The following is an 18,560-nucleotide window of genomic DNA, read 5'->3' on the forward strand; positions in this document are numbered from 1 at the left end:
CGAATGTTTTTCTGGCAAGTCATGGGAAGGAGGCTTCATTAAGATCAGCAATGAAAGCCAACAGCCGATGCAAGCGATCGACTCTAAGAGTTTGTTTTAGTAGAAAAGTCACGGCTTCACATCGGCCGTTGGATTAAAGGAAAAATAAACATTGAGTCTTGGAGATGGATTTAGGCCGACATATATGAATGCTGAGTCAAAGTGCAAGCGCGATTCAGAGTTAATGGATTTCTTAAAGAAGTTCTATTTCGCTTAATAGGACGCTTGACCTAGGTTGATTAATCGATTGACCTATGATATGAAAAGTTCTACGGGGTGTTATCCTAACATTTTATCAACACTTGATAGCCGATTCATTCTCGGCTCTAATAGCCAATACCAGGAGGGTATCACCTCTAGTTTGACAAAATGAAAATCTTCAAAGACAATGAAAGCCAATACGATATGTATCGCTTATAGAGCAAAAACAAAAAGCAAAAAAATAGTCATACAAAAGGGCATTGCACTGAGGCGCATACATGGAAGAACATGAATCTTTGTTCATCAGATTACCCTAAGTACAGACTAATCAAAGACCTTGTTCACCACATCCTGAGCGGATGTGATGTCTACTATGGCCTCCGCTGCCATGATGAATTCTTTGAGCAGGTCCTCATGCTCCTCAGGGCCATCGTCCATTGGGAAACCAGTCTCCATGGCATGGAGCTCGTACCCAGTTTAGACTTGTGCCGTGGTCAATGCCACCGCCGCACCATGACGAACGACGTGGAGGGCGATCTCCCGAACGTCGACCGGGACATCTTGGAGACGAGCGTCGATAGGGGAACCCCATGCATTGATGACGTCCGTGGCCATGTTCATCGCCAGTTGGAGAGACTCTAACTGCACCGTCAGGGCTAACAGTCATAAGAACAAAAGATTATCAAGATAAAGATAATGGAAATCGGAATGAGGCGTTCTTGGAATTTATCTTACCCGCCACCATGGCGTCAGACTTGGCCAACCATGCTTAGACGGCGCTGGCCTCCTCCTCAGCCACTTGAAGGGTGACCTGAGAGACCCCGAGGCGAATCTCCAGTTGGCTGTTCTCCCAAGTCGCCTCAGAATAACGATTCTAAGCCATCCTCCACTCATGAAGGTAGCGCCAGGCGTCATCGCCATTGTAGGAGTCGGAAGAATCCAAAGATGAGGCTAGCACAGAAGATGCGGCGTCAGAAGGCCCGCCGGCCCTAGGAAGAGGATGGAGACTGTCATTCACAACAAACCTATAGGCGAGTCAGAATTGTTCATCATAAACAAAAAATGTTAATCTCACCTCATGCGTCGGAGACGCTGGTTCATCGGCACATTCTCCTCTAGGATTTCCTCCACCACGCGCTTGCCTTGGTTGTCTTCGTCGGCCATGTGAGATGATTGGATCTATGAAAGAGAGAAGGAAAATCGCTACAGGGTTTTGGCAGGCGGAGAAGAGCAAAGGAATAGTTGCGAGTGGAGATGTGTTCGAGGCTGAAGCACTGGCTGGTATTTGAAGACCTTGAAGACCTGAAGCGAAGAGGTGGACGCCCCGGGATACGCCAAAGGCAACCACAATTAATGGAAGGCGAAGCGCCACTTCACTAATGCCGATGGGAATACGGCGTTGAGCAACTGAAGACAGGAAATCGAAGGGTTCTCTTAATAAAAGCCATATTTTCAGACTTGATTGGATTAGAAGTCTGGGATCAGCTGTATCAAATCGGCTCTTTAGCCAAAAAAAGAAGCGTAATTAAATAACAGAGAGTATGATCGATTCTACACAAGATACGCGTTGACATGCAGATTTCAAGTCTGGAACGTCATGGGTCGCTCTTAAAATTTCTAAACCGAATAGCATCAGCTCCCACGATCTATTTGACTTCTTTGGCTAATCTAGGGATGCTCTCGAAGATGTAGTTATGACGGTCAATGGCAATGAGACTCTAGAGAAAGCTAGGGATGGATTACCCTTGATGGCCAAAAGCAAGATAGCCGGTATGGTTGCCTAATTGGGAGAAACCTTATCGGATCAAACATTGTGCGCCTGGTAATATTTACATTTTTGGAAACACTGAGAGGAGAAGAGGAATTTGACAGAGCAATCGAATGGGGAATATTTAAAGGAATATTACCCTAACATTTGGAGTAATACTTGACAGCCAATTTGCTCAGTTGTTAGTTCTAATAACCGATACCAGAAATGTATCGCTTCTAGTGCGAAGATAAACCCAGAAGGGTAAAAGCCGATACGATACGTGTCGCTCGTAGGAGCGAGGCAAACATGGACAAAGTGGTGCATGAAGTAAAAGGAAAATCATTGGAGACGATGGAATTATTTGCTTGATGTCACTTATTACAAGCTATAGACCAGAAAACACTTTGTTCACTATATCATCGGCCTGGGAGGTTAGGACTATAGAGTTGGTGGCGTTGGAGAAATCCTCGACTAGGCGCTCATAATCTCCAGGGTATCTGGTGGCTGGAGCTCCATGGGAAAGAAGCCGAAGATCGTGGCCGGAGTGAACTTGTGCAGCAGCCAGCGCCATGATAGTGCCATGACGAACACCATGAAGAGCAACTTCTCTGACGCAATTTGGGATGTCATACAAGCGAACTACCAGAACGGTGCCCTAGGCATTGATGAATCCCGCCGCATGGTCCACAGTTAAACGAAGGCTTTCCAGCTGAGCCGATAGATCTAAAGGATTTAAAGAAGAGGTGATCAGGGTATTGGAGGCAAAAGTTAAGAAGAAACAGAAAATTATGGTAAATGTCTTACCAGCGATTCTGGCTTTAACCTTGGCCAGCCTCCCTCGCACCGGGTTAGCCTTAGGGGGTGATCGACCCAGAACTATGGCCAGAGCCAACTCCGCAATAGCGAGGCAGTCGGCAAGTTTCTCGCCGGTCTGGTCAATAGAAGCGATCAAGTCATCGTTATCTCTTGGCCTCCTCAGATAGCGGGGAAGCTGGCGACAAATTGGTGCTGAGATTGACCCAAAGGCTGAGCAGAGTCAGCCCTCTGGTCTAAAATGATAGGAGCATCACAAGGTGCACCCTCTTGACAATGGATGCGCTGGCACGATGATGCAGATCCATCAAGAGCCTCCTCAATAGATCTATTGCTGTTCTCCATGATATCAAGCCTACGAAAAAAGCAGAAACTATACTAAGGATGCAGGTGGTTTGAGACGAAGTGGGTGGTTTTTCGATCTAGAGCCATGGCCTATATATATAGCCCAAGAAGGCAAGAAGATAGACTTCGCCGGAGTTGTAAAATTAAAATCAGGAACGGAAATAGATCGACACTCCAGAAATTCAGGGGACAGATGACGAAGAAATAACAAATTTGGACTTATTACTTCCCCAAATTACAAAATATCGTGGGCGGATACGAATAATTTCCATTGACCAGAGACCGACCCACCAAGACTTCTTTGGATTGAAGGGAGTCCGGATCCCCACAAGGCCAAAGGTCATCGTGAACCAAGTCATGGCGGCCCATTGATAGAATTGTGCCAGGAAAAGGGGAAAGGCCACCCAACAGATGCTCAGCTGATTCTCGGTGGCTGGGAAACTGTGGGAAAGAAGCTTGTGGCTTTCCCAGCGGGCATTTGGTGAAACAAACAAAGGGAAGGTGTCCACACATTTTAGCCCTTGCAAACACTAGAACAGCTCTGCGAGCATGGTAAGAAGACACAGGTGATATCACAAGACTTCTTCTAGCCGTAGTAGCTGATCCTCTTGCTCGACAAGGCGCTAGAATGAGCGACACAATCACCCTATGCATAAGGATTCTTCTAACCACTTAAGATCTTCATAGTAAAAGAATGGACCATGGAGGGTCCGGCGGAGCTAGAAGCACTCGAGGGAGCAGATGGAAGAAAAACATGTCTGAATTGTTGAGTTACTCTCACCAGGGTTGGATAAACATTTTATAGCTGGCCCGAAAAGATGAATCCAAGTGCCCGTGAAGCAGTGACGCTCTTATAAAAGTTTTGAGGCATAGGCTCATGAGCTGCGGACGGTGACAAATAGTAGACCCTAGATCAAGATTCTCTACCTGTGACTGCGGACGAATCAGGGATACAGACATGATAATTTTGGAATAAAATTACTTTTATCCCAAAATTAGGGGGCATGTGTTTACACCAAAAATTGGAAGGAGTCTCGTAGAGACTTAAAAGCTCCTAAGATCATGTCATCAAGGAAGCAATTGCATGCAGATCGGAATTAGCTGATTCGAATGCAGCACCGGAATTGGCTTTCTTCAAGCGGCACTGGCAGATAATGACAAAGGCTACGATTGGCGTCAAGACAAAACATGATGGACTCTACAAAAAGGAAAAGATTAGAGTCCAAGTTATCTTAAATTAGGAATGTTTTCCTTTATACCAAAGATTGTAACGAATCATGATCAAGTAGGATTCATGTTTAGACTTCGGGTATAAATACCGAACCTCGGCTATTATAAAAAGACAACAATCAATCCAATATACAAGTCATTTACTTTTTTGGCTTCGGCCACCCCTTAGGAGTAGGAGTAGAGTAGATCTCGGTGAGTTCTTCAGCAAGTATGGCTGCATCGATCCGGTCGACCTCCACTACTTGTTGTAAGTACCGTCATGGCTTATACCTCTGTTCGTATGGCTGCATCGATCCGATCGACCTCCACTATGACTCTGGTATAAGTTAGTTATCGATTCTTGCCTAGTTCAAGTATGGTTGCATCGATCTGGTTGACCCCCACTGCATGAACTAGATCAAGGTCAAGTTATCGACTCTACCTTATAATGACAGTCTTTGGTAGATTCATTAAGTTATCTATATTGCTTATTGCTTTCATTATTTATCTAAATTACAACAATATCACTCTGTCCGATTGGGATTGATCTAGATCGGCCTTATATATTGTTTAGCCCATTGTTTGTTAATCTCAAACTAATCTAATCTGTGCATTAAATAATGAGTTACGTTTTATCGGCTGTTTTACATCAATCTTGATCATGCATAGCGTGCGGTTAGAGCATGTTGCATCTTGAGTAGATTTATTGGCTAGCGAAAACTGTTCCATGGCATGTTATCATGGCCTGTGTGATTCTTCCTCACTCCCCACTGTTAGCACCATGGAGTGGGGATCGTTATTCGGTAGATCTATTCCTGATAAGGCATGACTTTAACTGTGCGCTATGCCTGAATCGGTTGTTTTAGCCGATATCGAGTGCTTTCACGAGCAGTTCGCATCATGAGACCATTGAAGTAGAGATAAGTTGAAAGATGTGTTAGCCCCATAATCATATTATTTTATTACGGCCTGCATGATTCTGCCTCATGCCCCACTGATATTAGTAATGAGTTAGGGTTGTTGAGTCTATTGTTATTTCTACAGCCTGTATAATTCTGCCTCATGCCCCACTAGTCATAGCGATAGATGAGACCTAACATGTTCATTAGATTTATCTTTATTAAACGGTTAAATGGTATTGAATTGTTTGTTTATATAAAAAGGGTTCGGTTGCTTGTAATCATTGGCTCAGCATAAACCAATCATTGTTGACATCTTATTGACATTGATTAATATCTGCTCGAATAACAACATTTATCTTAAATGATAACCGATTCTTCTTATACAACCCAATGAGTTTTAACCGATTTATTCTCATGAATATGCTGGAATTGACTATTTAGTCGATCTCCTTTCATATCGGCTCTCAGAGCCACATATTCAGGACTGTCTAGCAACACCAGCAAGTTCTGCCCTTAATTACTGATAAGCTTTCTCTCCTTGTCAATTATAGGGTCAAATTGACTGGCACGTCTTGGGAGGAGTGCATAGGATCGACCATCCCTGCGCTGAAGCTAGGCGGATCTATAGCTCCTTCGAGCAGACCCTTCTATGTCCTCGACATGAGACAAAAATTCTGTGTCGACATGACCTTCGTCAACTTCAGCCCCTCCTCCATCAGAGTCATGCACGGCTTGTACTCAGCCATGCCACTCCACTCCAACAGCTTCTTGGAGTACATGCTCTGACTGAGCATGAGCGCCTCCTTCCCCTATCTCACCTCGATGCCGAGGTAGTAGGAGAGCGCGCCGAGATCGCTCATTCAAAAATGAGCTGCCATCTTGTGCTTGAAGCTGTCGATGTCCTCCGTACGCGCATCAGTGATGATTAAGTCATCCACATACACACCAACGATGAGCTCCTCCTTTCCCCATCGACGCGTGTCGAGCACGTGTTCGGTTGCACACCGTGTGAACCCAAGCTCGCCTAGCGTGGCGTCAAGCTTGGCGTTCCACGCTTGTGGAGCCTACCACAACCCGTAGAGCACCCTGTGCTCCACTCCCTTGACGATGAAACCCGGAGGTTGCCTGACGAATATCGTCTCCGCCAGCTCGCCGTTGAGGAAGGCTGATTTTATGTCCAGGTGATGGACGCGCTAGTCCTTCGCTAATGCCAAAGCCAGCAGTAGTCGGATAGACTCCATGCACGCTACTAGCGCAAAGACGTCCTCAAAGTCGATGCCCTCACGCTGGACAAAGCCTTAGGCAACGAGGTGCGCCTTGTGCTTGACAATGGCACCGCGCCCAACCCGCTTGACCTTGTATACCCACTTCAGGCTGATTGGACGACATCCTAGAGGTGGATCGATGAGCTTCCAAGTCTCGTTTTCCTCGATCGCCTTCATCTCCTCTAGCATCGCCCGTCGTTAATTTGCATCGCGCTCGCCCAGCGCGAACGTGGGTGGTTCCTCTGCACTGACTAGAAGCAGCTCTGGGTCATTAAGCAGCCGACCTGCTAGGCCTAAGGACCCTGTGCCACCAATGATGTCGTCCAGCCTATGGAACTGCACCTCCTCACCGTCGTGGAAGGCATCCATGAACTCAGTGATGTCGCTTGGAGGTGAGGCGAACTCGATCGGCATCGATGGAGTCCCCTATTCCACCAAAGTGGTCGGCATAGCACCTGGAGTGCTTGACACCCCCGCCGTAGTGCTTGGCACTACTCCTAGATCGCTCGTCACCACTCCTAGAGTGGTTGCCACCACTGCAAGAGTGCTCGGCACCAGTCTTGAAGTGGTCGGCACCACTGCAAAAACCTCTAGACTCCGTTATGGGAGCATTCAGCACCCATCCTAGAGTGGTCGGCACCACTATAGGACCACTCGACACCACTCCTAGAGTGCTCGGCACCACCCTAGGAGTGATTGGCTCTATTGCTGGAGTGGTCGGCACCTCCTCTCTAGCATCTCCACCACCGTGGATGACCAAGTGCTCGACGACGAAGGTGCTGGTGAAGCTGCCAACTTCCCCCATGCCCGGATTGTCCTAGTCCCAAGCCACCTTCTCATCGAACACGACGTCATGCGAGACAATCACCTTGCCTCCGCATGGGTCATAGAGTCGGTACGCCTTGGTACCTTCCTCATAGCCTAGGAGCACCATCGGTGTGCTCCTGTACTCTAGCTTGGTGAGGACCACCTTCACCTTCCTGACGTGGCTGATGTAGCTAAATGTCTGGAGGAAGGACACGCTTGGCTTGTGCCCATACCAAGCTTTGAACGGCATCACGCCCTTTAGGGCCTTTGTGGGCGTGCGGTTGAGGATAAACACCACCATGGTCACCGCCTCTCCCTAGAACTTTGCCGGCATGCTTTTGGTCTTCATCATGGATCGAACCATGCCGACCACCGTCTGGTTCCGCCGCTCCACCATGCCATTCTGTTGTGGTGAGTATGGTGCGGTATGGTGTCGCACCACACCCTGATCCACACAGTACGCAGTGAACTCCAATGAAGTGAATTCGTTGACGCGATCAGTCCACAGCATGAGCAGCTTCTTGCTGCTCTCTGCCTCCACGTGCGTCTTAAACTTCTTGATCGTCTCTGCCGCCTTGTCCTTGCTCGTTAGGAGTTGCAGCCATATATAGCGACTATAATCATCCACGAGCAGGAGAAAGTACCGCCGACCACCATTTGTGACTGGCGTGATTGGCCCGCAGAGATCGCCATGGACGAGCTCGAGAGCGCCCACCGCGCGATACTTGATCGCCTTTGGGAACGGTAGCCTCCTCTGCTTCCCAGCCAGATAGCTGTCACATAGCTCACTTGCGTGCTTGATGTGAGGTAGCCCTCGGACTATCTTCTCTAGTCGACCGAGTGCGTTAAAGCTGAGATGGCCGAACCGAGCATGCCACAGCCATGACTCCTCCGTGTGTCGTGCAGTCAAGCAGATGGGCTGCTCCACCTTCAAGTTGAGCAGGTACAGCCAGTTCTGGGACCTCTTCACCTTGGCAAGAAGCCACTGCTCTTGGTCCCTGATCCTGAGGACGCTGTCCTTGATCAGTACCTCGCTGCCACGCTCATCCAGCTGGTCAATGCTGATGATGCATGAACGCAGCTATGGGATATAATATACATCCGTCAGTGCACGATGCTCGTCGTTCTTGCACCTGAAGATGATGGTGTCGTGCCCTTGAATCGCCACCCTTGAGCCGTCACCGAACTTCACCGTGTCGGTCACGTTGCCGTCGAGCTCAGAGAAGGCTGCCTTGGAGCCCGTTATGTGGTTGCTAGCACCAGAGTCCAGGTTCCACCGCTGCTCCTACTCATCGCCCACACGTCCGAGGAGGATTTGGGCGCGCAGTTCGTCAAGGTTGACAGCCTTCAGAGCCTTGTCGTGCCCTTCCACCGCCATCACCTCTCCCTTCTTCTTAGCCTCAACGTCATGCAGTGCACAGAACATCACTATCAGGAGAGTGGCCTCATCATCCTCATCAGCCTACGCTAAATGAGCCTCAACCTTCTTCTCCTGCTTGCAATTTGGGCACTCCTTTATCCAATGGCTCGTCTTCCCGCAGCGCCGGCAGACGTTGGAGTCGACCTTCTTCTCCGAAGAAGCCTTATCACGAGGCTTGCCATCGCCACCGTAGCTGGAGGAGGCTTCCCTAGACTTTTTCTTCTTCATCCGGGCAACCCACTCCTCCTATGTCAGCAGCAGCTTGCCGCTGTCCGTTGTTGCTGTGGCCTTCTCCATACGCTCGTCCACCGCCCGTAGACGGCCTGTCGCATCCTCAATGGTGAGGGTGAACAAGTTTAGTATCGTCTCTATGGAGAGAGTGATCTGGATGTACTTCATCGACACAGAGTGGAGGTATTTGGAGACTGCCTCTTCTTCATCGATGGTGATGCCGTGGCTCCTCAGTTTGCTGATGAGCGACTGCAGGCAAAGGAAGAAGTCCTCCACCGACTGACCATCCTTGAACTTAAGGTTAGCGTACTTCTACTTTAGCAGCTGGGCCATCGTCTTCTTTGCGTGGTCGAAGCCGACGTGCATCGCTGCAATGGTCTTCCACGCCTCCTTAGTAGAGTTCTTCTCCCCCAATGACTCCCTGTACTCCGCTGGCACAGCAACGAGGATAGCCTCCAACGCTGGCATGTCGTCTTCTTCGTTGTCGATGCTCTTGTCAATGGCATTCAAGAGCCGTCGAGCTCTGAGCTTGACCTTCATGGTCACCGCCCACTCGCCAAAGTTGGTGCGAGTCAGCGTCGGCCAACTGATGCCACTGACCTCCCGCATCATACGCACGACGACCTTCTGTCGTTGCTGGGTAGCCACAGCAGTGCCGCTGCTGTCGCCCATCTCCGAACCGTCTGTCATCGCCAGCGGTGAGTCCGGCGACAGCGCTTGTACGGCTCCGATACCACTTGTTGGTCCCTCGGCTGTCCTGTACAGGTAAGCAGTAAGCTTACCAGCACACTCACTCACTATGGCTAGAGGTAGAAGAAGATATTGAGAACAGCTCACACACACAGCACAAGCCCAGCGCTGGTCGAAAGCTCTGCTTCCTGATATGGCAAACTGAACTCTCTCACTTCACTGAGTTGTAGTGGGAAGCTATATATATAACTTTACTCATATAATCCTAGTACACAGATATGCAGGCTGTCATACTGCTACAGTGACTAGATGTGACAGCATGACTGACTTTGGTGCCTGTCCCTGCTGTAGCTACAGTGCGGCAGGGGAGCCTTTTGGCGCCTGCCTCTGCCGCGGCTACAGTGCAGCAGCAGGGGAGCTCTTTCGACGCCTGCCTCTGGCTCTTTCGACGCCTGCCTCTGGCTCTACCGCACGTACAAAGAAGAACAGCAGATTACTTTGCAAACACACGTACAAAGAAGAACAGCAGATTACTTTGCAAACACAAAATCACTTAAAACGTGTAGATATTCTCTCTTCTGTGCTTCTCTGTACTTTGTTTTTTAGGTCCTGTATGGCTCTCTGTCCATAGCCATAAGCCCATTGGTCTCGTTCGCTTCACTGAAAAAATAACGAAGTGTTTGGCTGGTCTTATCAGTCAGCTTATTCGCTGGCTTATAAATTATGGTACAGTATTTTTCTCTCTTAAAAAATCAGCTATATAAATCAGCACCAGCGGCTTTACAGCCAGGCCGAACACTCCCTAAGTCGAAATACTGTTCCCGCTGATTTGTTGTGAAAGAAAAACATTGTTTTCGCTGAAAAAACAAGCTGAAAAGTACGGATTATAAGAGAAACGAAAAGGGTAATAGGTGCACCATTTTTTTAAGAAGTTCTCTTCGTGATATTTAATCATAGTGGTCCTTCTTACACGGCATGGCTCAGCTAGAACCTTCTCTATTGGCGCTCAACAATTGAGAACAGGGGACAGCATGGTATGCTCTGAGGAACTATTCTCTATGTTTCAAAAGAAAAAGGAAAACTACTTTCGAATAATTATGATGATGATATCTAGGACCCCGTCATTTATCTTTTACAAATGATTCTGTTTTGGTTGGGATTAGGCTGCTTGTAGATCATATTTGTTATTTCTGGCGCTAAGTTTCTTGTGTCTAATGCTTGTGCCTTTTTGTTGCTGCCGGCTTTCTTTTTCCTCCATAATAATTGAAAGTGCTGTTTTCCTGAATGTTTTCTGGAAAAAATGTAATGGGAGACACAGCCAATCCTTTGAAGAAACCAAAAATATCTCCTACTAAGTTCCAGTGTAACAAACATTTTGCACTTCAGATTACTCTGTCTTCTTGTTCACTGAGCCAAGAACAGAGTGACAGTTTATCCAAAACAAAAAAGAGCAGAGTGACAGGTTATATTCAGAACTCAAAATGCTGTGATCTGTATTACAATTGGTGAATCAGAATTTATGTGGAGTGGACTAATTCAAATGCTGAATCCCAAAAGAGAGCAAAAAAAAAAAAAAGTTGTGAAGTGTCACAAGTGTGTTTCATACCAAGCTGTGCTCACTGCTCACATTTTGAACTTCTTGTTCTGCATTTCAGGCCTGGTTTAGTTCCGAAAAATTTTCACCACAAACTATCACATCGAATCTTGCGGCACATGCATGGAGTATTAAATATAGACGAAAAAAACTAATTGCACAGTTTGGTTGGAAATCGCGGGACGAATGTTTTAAGACTAATTAGGTCATGATTAGCCATAAGTGCTACAGTAACTAACATGCGCTAATGATAGATTAATTAGGCTTAATAAATTCGTCTTGCCATGTAATTAGTTTTTTTTATTAGTATCCAAAAATCCCTTCCGACATCTCCAAAACGTCCGATGTGACAACCAAAAATTTTTATTTCACGAACTAAACACACCCTCAATATCTGTGATGCAATAAACAGTACTTTTTAGTAGCTCACTATCATGTTTGCTTGAGCTACTTCAACAGTACTTTTCAGCGGATAAAAGGTATTTTTCTCTCTAAATAAACCAGCGTAAACATCAGCCTAAGGGCCTGTTTAGATGCCGAAAAATTTGGCAAAATGACATTGTAGCAGTTTTCGTTGTTATTTGACAATTAGTATCCAATCATAGTCTAATTAGGCTTAAAAGATTCGTCTCGTGAATTTCGTCTAAACTGTGTAATTAGTTTTATTTTTTATTTATATTTAATACTTTATATATACATTCAAAGATTCAATGTGACGAAGAATCTTGAAAAATTTGACATTTTGGGATGAAACTAAACTGGACCTAAGCTAAATTTAAGCGAAACGACGTCTTTCGCAGCGGATGCCACGGAAATTTGCTCCAGCTGCCGTGCTAGTTCAGACTTCAGAGTAAGGGGGTGTTTGGTTTCTATAGGAAAATTTTAGTCCCTGTCTCATCAGATGTTTGACACATGCATGAAGTATTAAATATAGACGAAAAAAATAACTAATTGCACATATTGTGGCTAATTTGCGAGACGAATTTTTTTAAGCCTAATTAGTCCATGATTTGACAATGTGGTGCTACAGTAAATATGTGTTAATGACGGATTAATTAGGCTTAATAAATTCGTCTCGTAAATTAGTCTCCGTCTATATAATTAGTTTTATAATTAGCTCATATTTAATTCTTCTAAATAGTATCCGAACATCCGATGTGACATGGACTAAAATTTAGTCCACGGAACCCAACACCCCCTAACTCCTACGGACCTACTACTACAGCTGTGCCTAGTGCCCACTGAAAGCTTTGATGTTTCCAAGGCGGGACGGTGGAACTGCCTGTCTCTCTTTCGTGCTCTACTCCCTACACTTCACTAGCTTAATGTTAAAATCGAGAACTAGTTGTTATTCCTGTAGTCCTCGTTTAGTTGGACCCCAAAATCCAAAAAGTTGCTACAGTACCTGTCACATCGAATGTTTGCGGCCCGTGCATGGAGCATTAAATATAGACGAAAAGAAAAACTAATTGCACAGTTTGGTGGGAAATTGCGAGACGAACGTTTTAAGCCTAATTAGTCAATGTTTGGACACTATTTGCCAAATAAAAACAAAGATGCTACAGTAGACCCAAAATCCAAATTTGGCGAACTAAACAAGGGCGTAGTACACCTTCTTTTTGCTTGCTACTAGTATACTTAAGTTTAACTTGTGTATAAACGTTTTCTCTTCGTACCACACTCTTCTTTTTCTTAAGATAAGAGCTCCTCACCCTTTTGTCTGCATCTTCCTGTGTCTTGCTAAAAAAAACAGCACTTGCTTTTTTATTCCTTAATCTACAAAATCTTCCTGTGTCTTATTGTCAGCAGAAGAATTCTTTTATATTTTATACTCATATAATAAAGTGGATATATAGCAATATTTCTATGCTATAGGAGTAGTTCTCAAGATGCATACTCTTATCAGTAGCCTTGTTTATTCAGGCATCCGTAGTTTTATTGTTCTATTTGCTTGGCTTATAAATCGTATTTTTTCAGTCAATAAATAATATTTTTCTTTTACAACAAATTAGACAACGTACTTTCAACCATGCTTTTACTTTTACAGTTGCAGCACGTCATGGATTTGACTGTATTTTTTATTTCCCCTTTGAATTAATCCAGCTAGGGAATTCCCAAAAAGGCCCCCAGCTTCGATTTTATCCTCTCAGGCTCTGTTTAGTTCCAAAAGATTTTGCATAGTAACCGTCACATCAAATCTTGCGGCACATGCATGGAGTACTAAATGTAGATGAAAAGAAAAATTAATTACACAGTTAGTCAAGAAATCGCGAGACGAAACTTTTGAACCTAATTAGTCCATAATTAGACACTAATTACCAAATACAAACGAAATGCTACAGTAAGCCAAAATCCAAAAATTTTTGGATCTAAACGCACCCTCAGATGGACAGCTGTGAAATGTGCAGGGCAAGATGGACAAGCAAAACTGGTAGGTACAGTACAACAGTTGCTGCAAATTTTGGTACGCGTGCTTGCGATAATTTTACCCCACATGTATTTCCCCGAGTTCTCTTAAAGCGCGCGCGCGCTCTCTCTCTCTCTCTTCGGATGATAAAACAAGAATATGACTTTTTATGTGGTTTTGAAGATTCAAAAGAAGAGGCACATTGGGAAAGCTGCATAGAAAGGTGAAAAATTAATAGTGTGTTTGGCTCATGCAATCACCTTATACTTTAGGAGATGGTGCATCATGAGTTGATCCATAATTTTTGATAGAATTGTGCATATGCTAATTATTAGTTTGTGAGAAATAATGTGGTAATAGATCAATTCATTTAATCAGAAACCAAACAAAAAAAGAGGAGTGAGAAAAAATAGACCACCTCTTTCGTCAAACCAAATACACAAAAATATTTAACAATAGAATTATCACCTCTCAACTATATGAAAAACACATACTCCTATATCTTAATAAATATCAGTTTAACATGCACGCTAACTTTTAGATTTATTTATCAAGTTTCATTTAAATTTAATCTCTGTTGTTCACAAAAAAAAAACTTTAGATTTATTGCAAATTTGCAATAAAAATGAATCATTACAATTTTCATCATTTAACTATATATATAAAGTTGTGCAGTGTAGGCATAGTAATGTCTTAATGTCAGCGAAGATGGAGTGAGAAGTAATGAACTGTATGGTACAAACCCCAATGTTATTGCTTTTCTCTCACCTGCTGCACCTTTTTTAATAAAATATACTACTATCAACAGGCAAAATTTAAAGAGAAGCAGCATTCGAATATGAGCTACAAAGCTTATGAAAAAAAATACTCTAGAATGTGTATTTTCTTTTCAGTGAAAACACAATTAAGCACTACAATTCTTTAAACTATTCTTTTATTTATCTTATCCAATTTCTGTAGATATTGTTGTCTTCATTCGCTACTTTACTGTTCAATAGAAAAATGAAAGTTACGTTGGACTTTAGTACACTTTTGCAGTCCAACCAATCAGATGGTTGGTCAAAGGAGAGAGGAGCACAGAGCAGCAGGAAACCCCGCCATTCTTGTGCCGTTTCTGCCCCAAAATCTCCCTCCCTCCCTCCCTCTCTTTTCTTTCTCTGTTATTTGCCCCTAATTAAAAAATCCTATCCTTGATGACTTTGGTATAATACTGGTACAACAGGCTGCTGCTTACTGGTGCCTGGTAGTAACCGGACACAAAACCAAATCCAAACTAGCATAGGTGTCTGTTCTTGTCCGCCTTCCTCTGCCAACCAAAGAAGCAAGCCAAACCAAGAACAAGAAATTTTTACCCAGCAAGCAAAGTTCCAACCTAGAGGAGCCCTTCAAATTCAGCATGGAGGGAAGGGATGTCATCGCAGTGGCAGGTGGCTATGAATCCGGCCACGGTCTGTTTAGAGCAGACATCTCCATGACAGAGGCGCAAGAAGCAGCGGAAGGGTACCAGTTCTCTCACTCCTCGCCGTCGACGTCCCCCACTCCGTCCCCGCCACCAGCTGCGGCTGGCCATGGTGGGGACGCCACTCCAACTCCGCTAGCCTGGAGTTTGGGTGGGGACAAGCCGAGCGAGGTCGCCGGGAACAACGGCGTGCAGACGGCCGCGCAGACTGAGCACGCCAACCTGAGCTCCGTACGCCGCCGGGGCCGGCCGCGCGGTTCCGGGAGGCGCCAGATCCTAGCCACCCTAGGTCAGTATGCCCCCCTCAAATGCAAAGCGTCCTCATTTTCTTCTTCAGCAGCTCAAAAATTTCATTTTTTTAGTAGTTTCTTGCAATGTTTGCTCCCCTTGTTGATTTCTGTTACATTGCTTAGATGGGGTCCAGTTGGGGTGATGTGTATGTGCTTTTCACACTCAAGAGGGTTACAAGTCAAACATCCGTTACCTGTTACCACAGTTCTTCTGTTCATCGCATTCAACTTTTGTGTTATTAATTGTTAATGCGATTCTCATGTTTTTATCCCCTTTTTCCTACCAATTTGTGCGCGCATTCTCTCTCAGATTTTTCCTGGGTGGATTACCTAATCAACCTAATCCTTTAATTTCTTACCGATTAGCCGTGATTAAGGTCTCTTCCATCATTAAGTAGTTAAGTTACTTAAAAAAATTGTTCATTTCGCTGTCTGAATGGTGTTCATCCAATGCAAAAGGGGAATGGTACGCCCTGTCAGCCGGAGGGAGCTTCACACCTCATGTGATCATCGTGGGTACTGGGGAGGTAAGACGTGTTCCATCATCATCGGCAGCGTCATGCTTCTCTGCAGACTGCAGCTAGTTTGGCATTGCTTGACTAGTGTGCTGTGCTTGTCTTAACGGTGTCACTGAGCTTTCTTGTCCAATTCGTTGGTAGGATGTGGCGGCGCGCATAATGTCGTTTTCTCAGAAGGGTCCACGCTCGGTCTGCATCCTCTCTGCCAATGGGACAATCTCTAATGTAACATTGAGGCAGCCGGATCCATCTGGTAGCACCTTCACCTATGAGGTATGGACTGTTGAGTGTTACTTTTTGTATCTTATCATTATCCTTGTAATGTTCAGATTATATAGAACTTAGAAGTACCCTCTGGACAAATTCGGTGTACTTAGTTTTAGAGTTGTCTATAGAGTCATCAAGCAAAGTGGCAATGTTTTTTTGTTAAAAAAATAGCAAGCTTAATTTGATCTTTGATGTTGCGGTGATATAAAAAATCTCAACCACCAATTCAGACATAGATTTAGCAATGCAAGTCACATTCTTTTGACTTGATTGCGGTGAGTATCAAACAGACAAACACTGTCATAGATTCATCAGACGTGAGACTATTGTGTCAGGAAAACGCTCCTCTTCCACTTTCTTCTAGTATGTCTCTTCGATTTTCTTCTATGCCTCTTCCACCTTCTATGTCTCTATGTCCACTATTGATGTGATTTATTTCAGGCACCAGGAAGACTTTTTTAAGTTCTGATTCTAATTGTAACAATACACAGAAAATCGTCAAATGTATAAATGGCCATGGAACTTCAAAAGTCTCCCATCTGCATGGAAAGTGACAACTTTCATCTCCATGTTGTTCCATCGCTGTAGGATCACAAAGATGCCGTGGGATTTTGTATTCTAGTGCACATGCACATGGAATTTTTCATTTTTGTATGAATTTTTTTAGTTTGAGTTTGCATCCCAACTTTTGCACATGAGTACATATTTGTATGCATTATGGAATACCAAATTTCAAAATTTTTTGAATGACCAAAATATGTTTTTTGAATTTGTTTCCATGTTTTCACATAATAGGTGGTTTCTACCCCCATATTTTCCCGTGAGTTTGTGCTACTCGTGTGTAAAAGGCACTGATGTGTTTCTGGTCTTCAGGGTCGTTTCGAGATTCTGCAATTGATGGGCTCCTTTACAATGGCTGAGGAAGGTCGGAAAAGAACCGGCGGGCTCAGTGTCTCTCTTGCTGGCCCTGACGGCCGTGTAGTTGGTGGTGTAGTGGCTGGGATGCTGCGTGCTGCAAGTCCTATACAGGTAAGTGTAACTGAAACCTGAACCAATTTTTGGATGCAGTCACACTGAACACATCAGAACACAAAACATTCATTCCTTGTTGATTCAGTGCAATCTGCAACGTATCATCAGTTCATGTATTGATGGCAAACATTGAGCTATATATGGCGTGTTGATTCTCTAACATAAAACTCGGCATGGCAGGTGATCGTGGGGAGCTTCCTGCCCAACAGCCTGAAGCAGCACCAGAGGAGGATGAGCTTGCAGCAGCAGCAGCAGCCACCTGCTGTCCCAGCTCTACCAGCACCACCAGCACCTGTGGCTCCCCCTCCTGTGCTCACTGCCGCCATGCCAATCTCCCAGCCAGGTCCCGGCAACGGCTTCCACGCACCGCCATCCTCCGCCACACCTCCACAACCCCATGGCAGCACGGAGCATGGCGCCATGAACCTGAACACGACGACGGGCTTCACCATGGTTGGCTGGCCTGCGAGCTCCCCGCCCATGCAGCACAGGGCCTCTCCTGACATCAACGTCAGCTTGACTCCCCAGGAGTAGAAGGGAGGAGCCGGTTATGGCGGCTGACTGGTTGCCGTTTTCTTTTGTCGCCTCATCCCTGACACATTTTGTTCTGTAGGGCATGGCTGTTAAAGTAGATGCTAGATTAAGGACGGTTTAGCCAAGATCAGTAGGATGTGGTAGATGCTCTAATCTGTTTTAAGAGGAGATGCCAGTTTCTCAAACACTCGGACAGACTATTGTCCCGTCACTGACAGTTATCTTAATTCTGTTTCGCCCATCATCGTGCCTTTGCAGCTGTCCAGCGGCCTGTTCGGCTAGGCTTATACGATCGTATACGATCGTGGATTATAAGCTAGAACAGTATTTTTCTCTCACACCAAACCAGTTAAACCAGCCAGCAGTAAATAATTCACGATCATTTCAGCCGAAACGAACAGGCCGCAGTTTGTTTGTCCTGTATATATCCTAAATTCCTGATGTACTCCCTCCGTCTCTTTTCTAGAGTCGTTCCAGCTTTGAACCTGGTGCATCGAAGATGCTTTGGACCTGGACGCTGCCTATGTCCATTGCATGTAAGAGACAGTGAATAAAGACAGTTTACAGCCGTGCCAGAATGACTCTGAAAACTTTGAAAACGGGACAGAGGGAGTATGTGCATATGCATATATCCCTTATTTGTGTCCGTGTTTGTGTTTTTCTTACCGAAGGTTCTTGGCATGATTCGCAGCTCGAATGCGGTAAGCAGTTAGGAGTAAGAACCTCAGCAGTATTCCAATATGACCCCTTATCCCCTCATCTTAGGGAATGCAGAGCAGATCTTCAA

At 45.1% G+C, this 18,560-nt stretch overlaps 1 protein-coding gene across 1 annotated transcript; it reads left to right on the forward strand.

Annotated features, from left to right (window-relative positions):
- The first annotated feature begins 14,865 nt into the window (after window positions 1-14,865).
- Window positions 14,866-17,959, forward strand: LOC136509557 (AT-hook motif nuclear-localized protein 7-like). The gene is made up of 5 exons (XM_066504321.1): window positions 14,866-15,421; window positions 15,882-15,949; window positions 16,082-16,213; window positions 17,081-17,236; window positions 17,420-17,959. The coding sequence occupies exons 1-5, from the start codon at window positions 15,070-15,072 to the stop codon at window positions 17,771-17,773; spliced, it is 1,062 nt and encodes a 353-aa protein (XP_066360418.1). The 5' UTR covers window positions 14,866-15,069; the 3' UTR covers window positions 17,774-17,959.
- Window positions 17,960-18,560: the final 601 nt, after the last annotated feature.

Source organism: Miscanthus floridulus, chromosome 15, assembly GCF_019320115.1.
Source record: "Miscanthus floridulus cultivar M001 chromosome 15, ASM1932011v1, whole genome shotgun sequence".
Classification (NCBI taxonomy): domain Eukaryota; kingdom Viridiplantae; phylum Streptophyta; class Magnoliopsida; order Poales; family Poaceae; genus Miscanthus; species Miscanthus floridulus.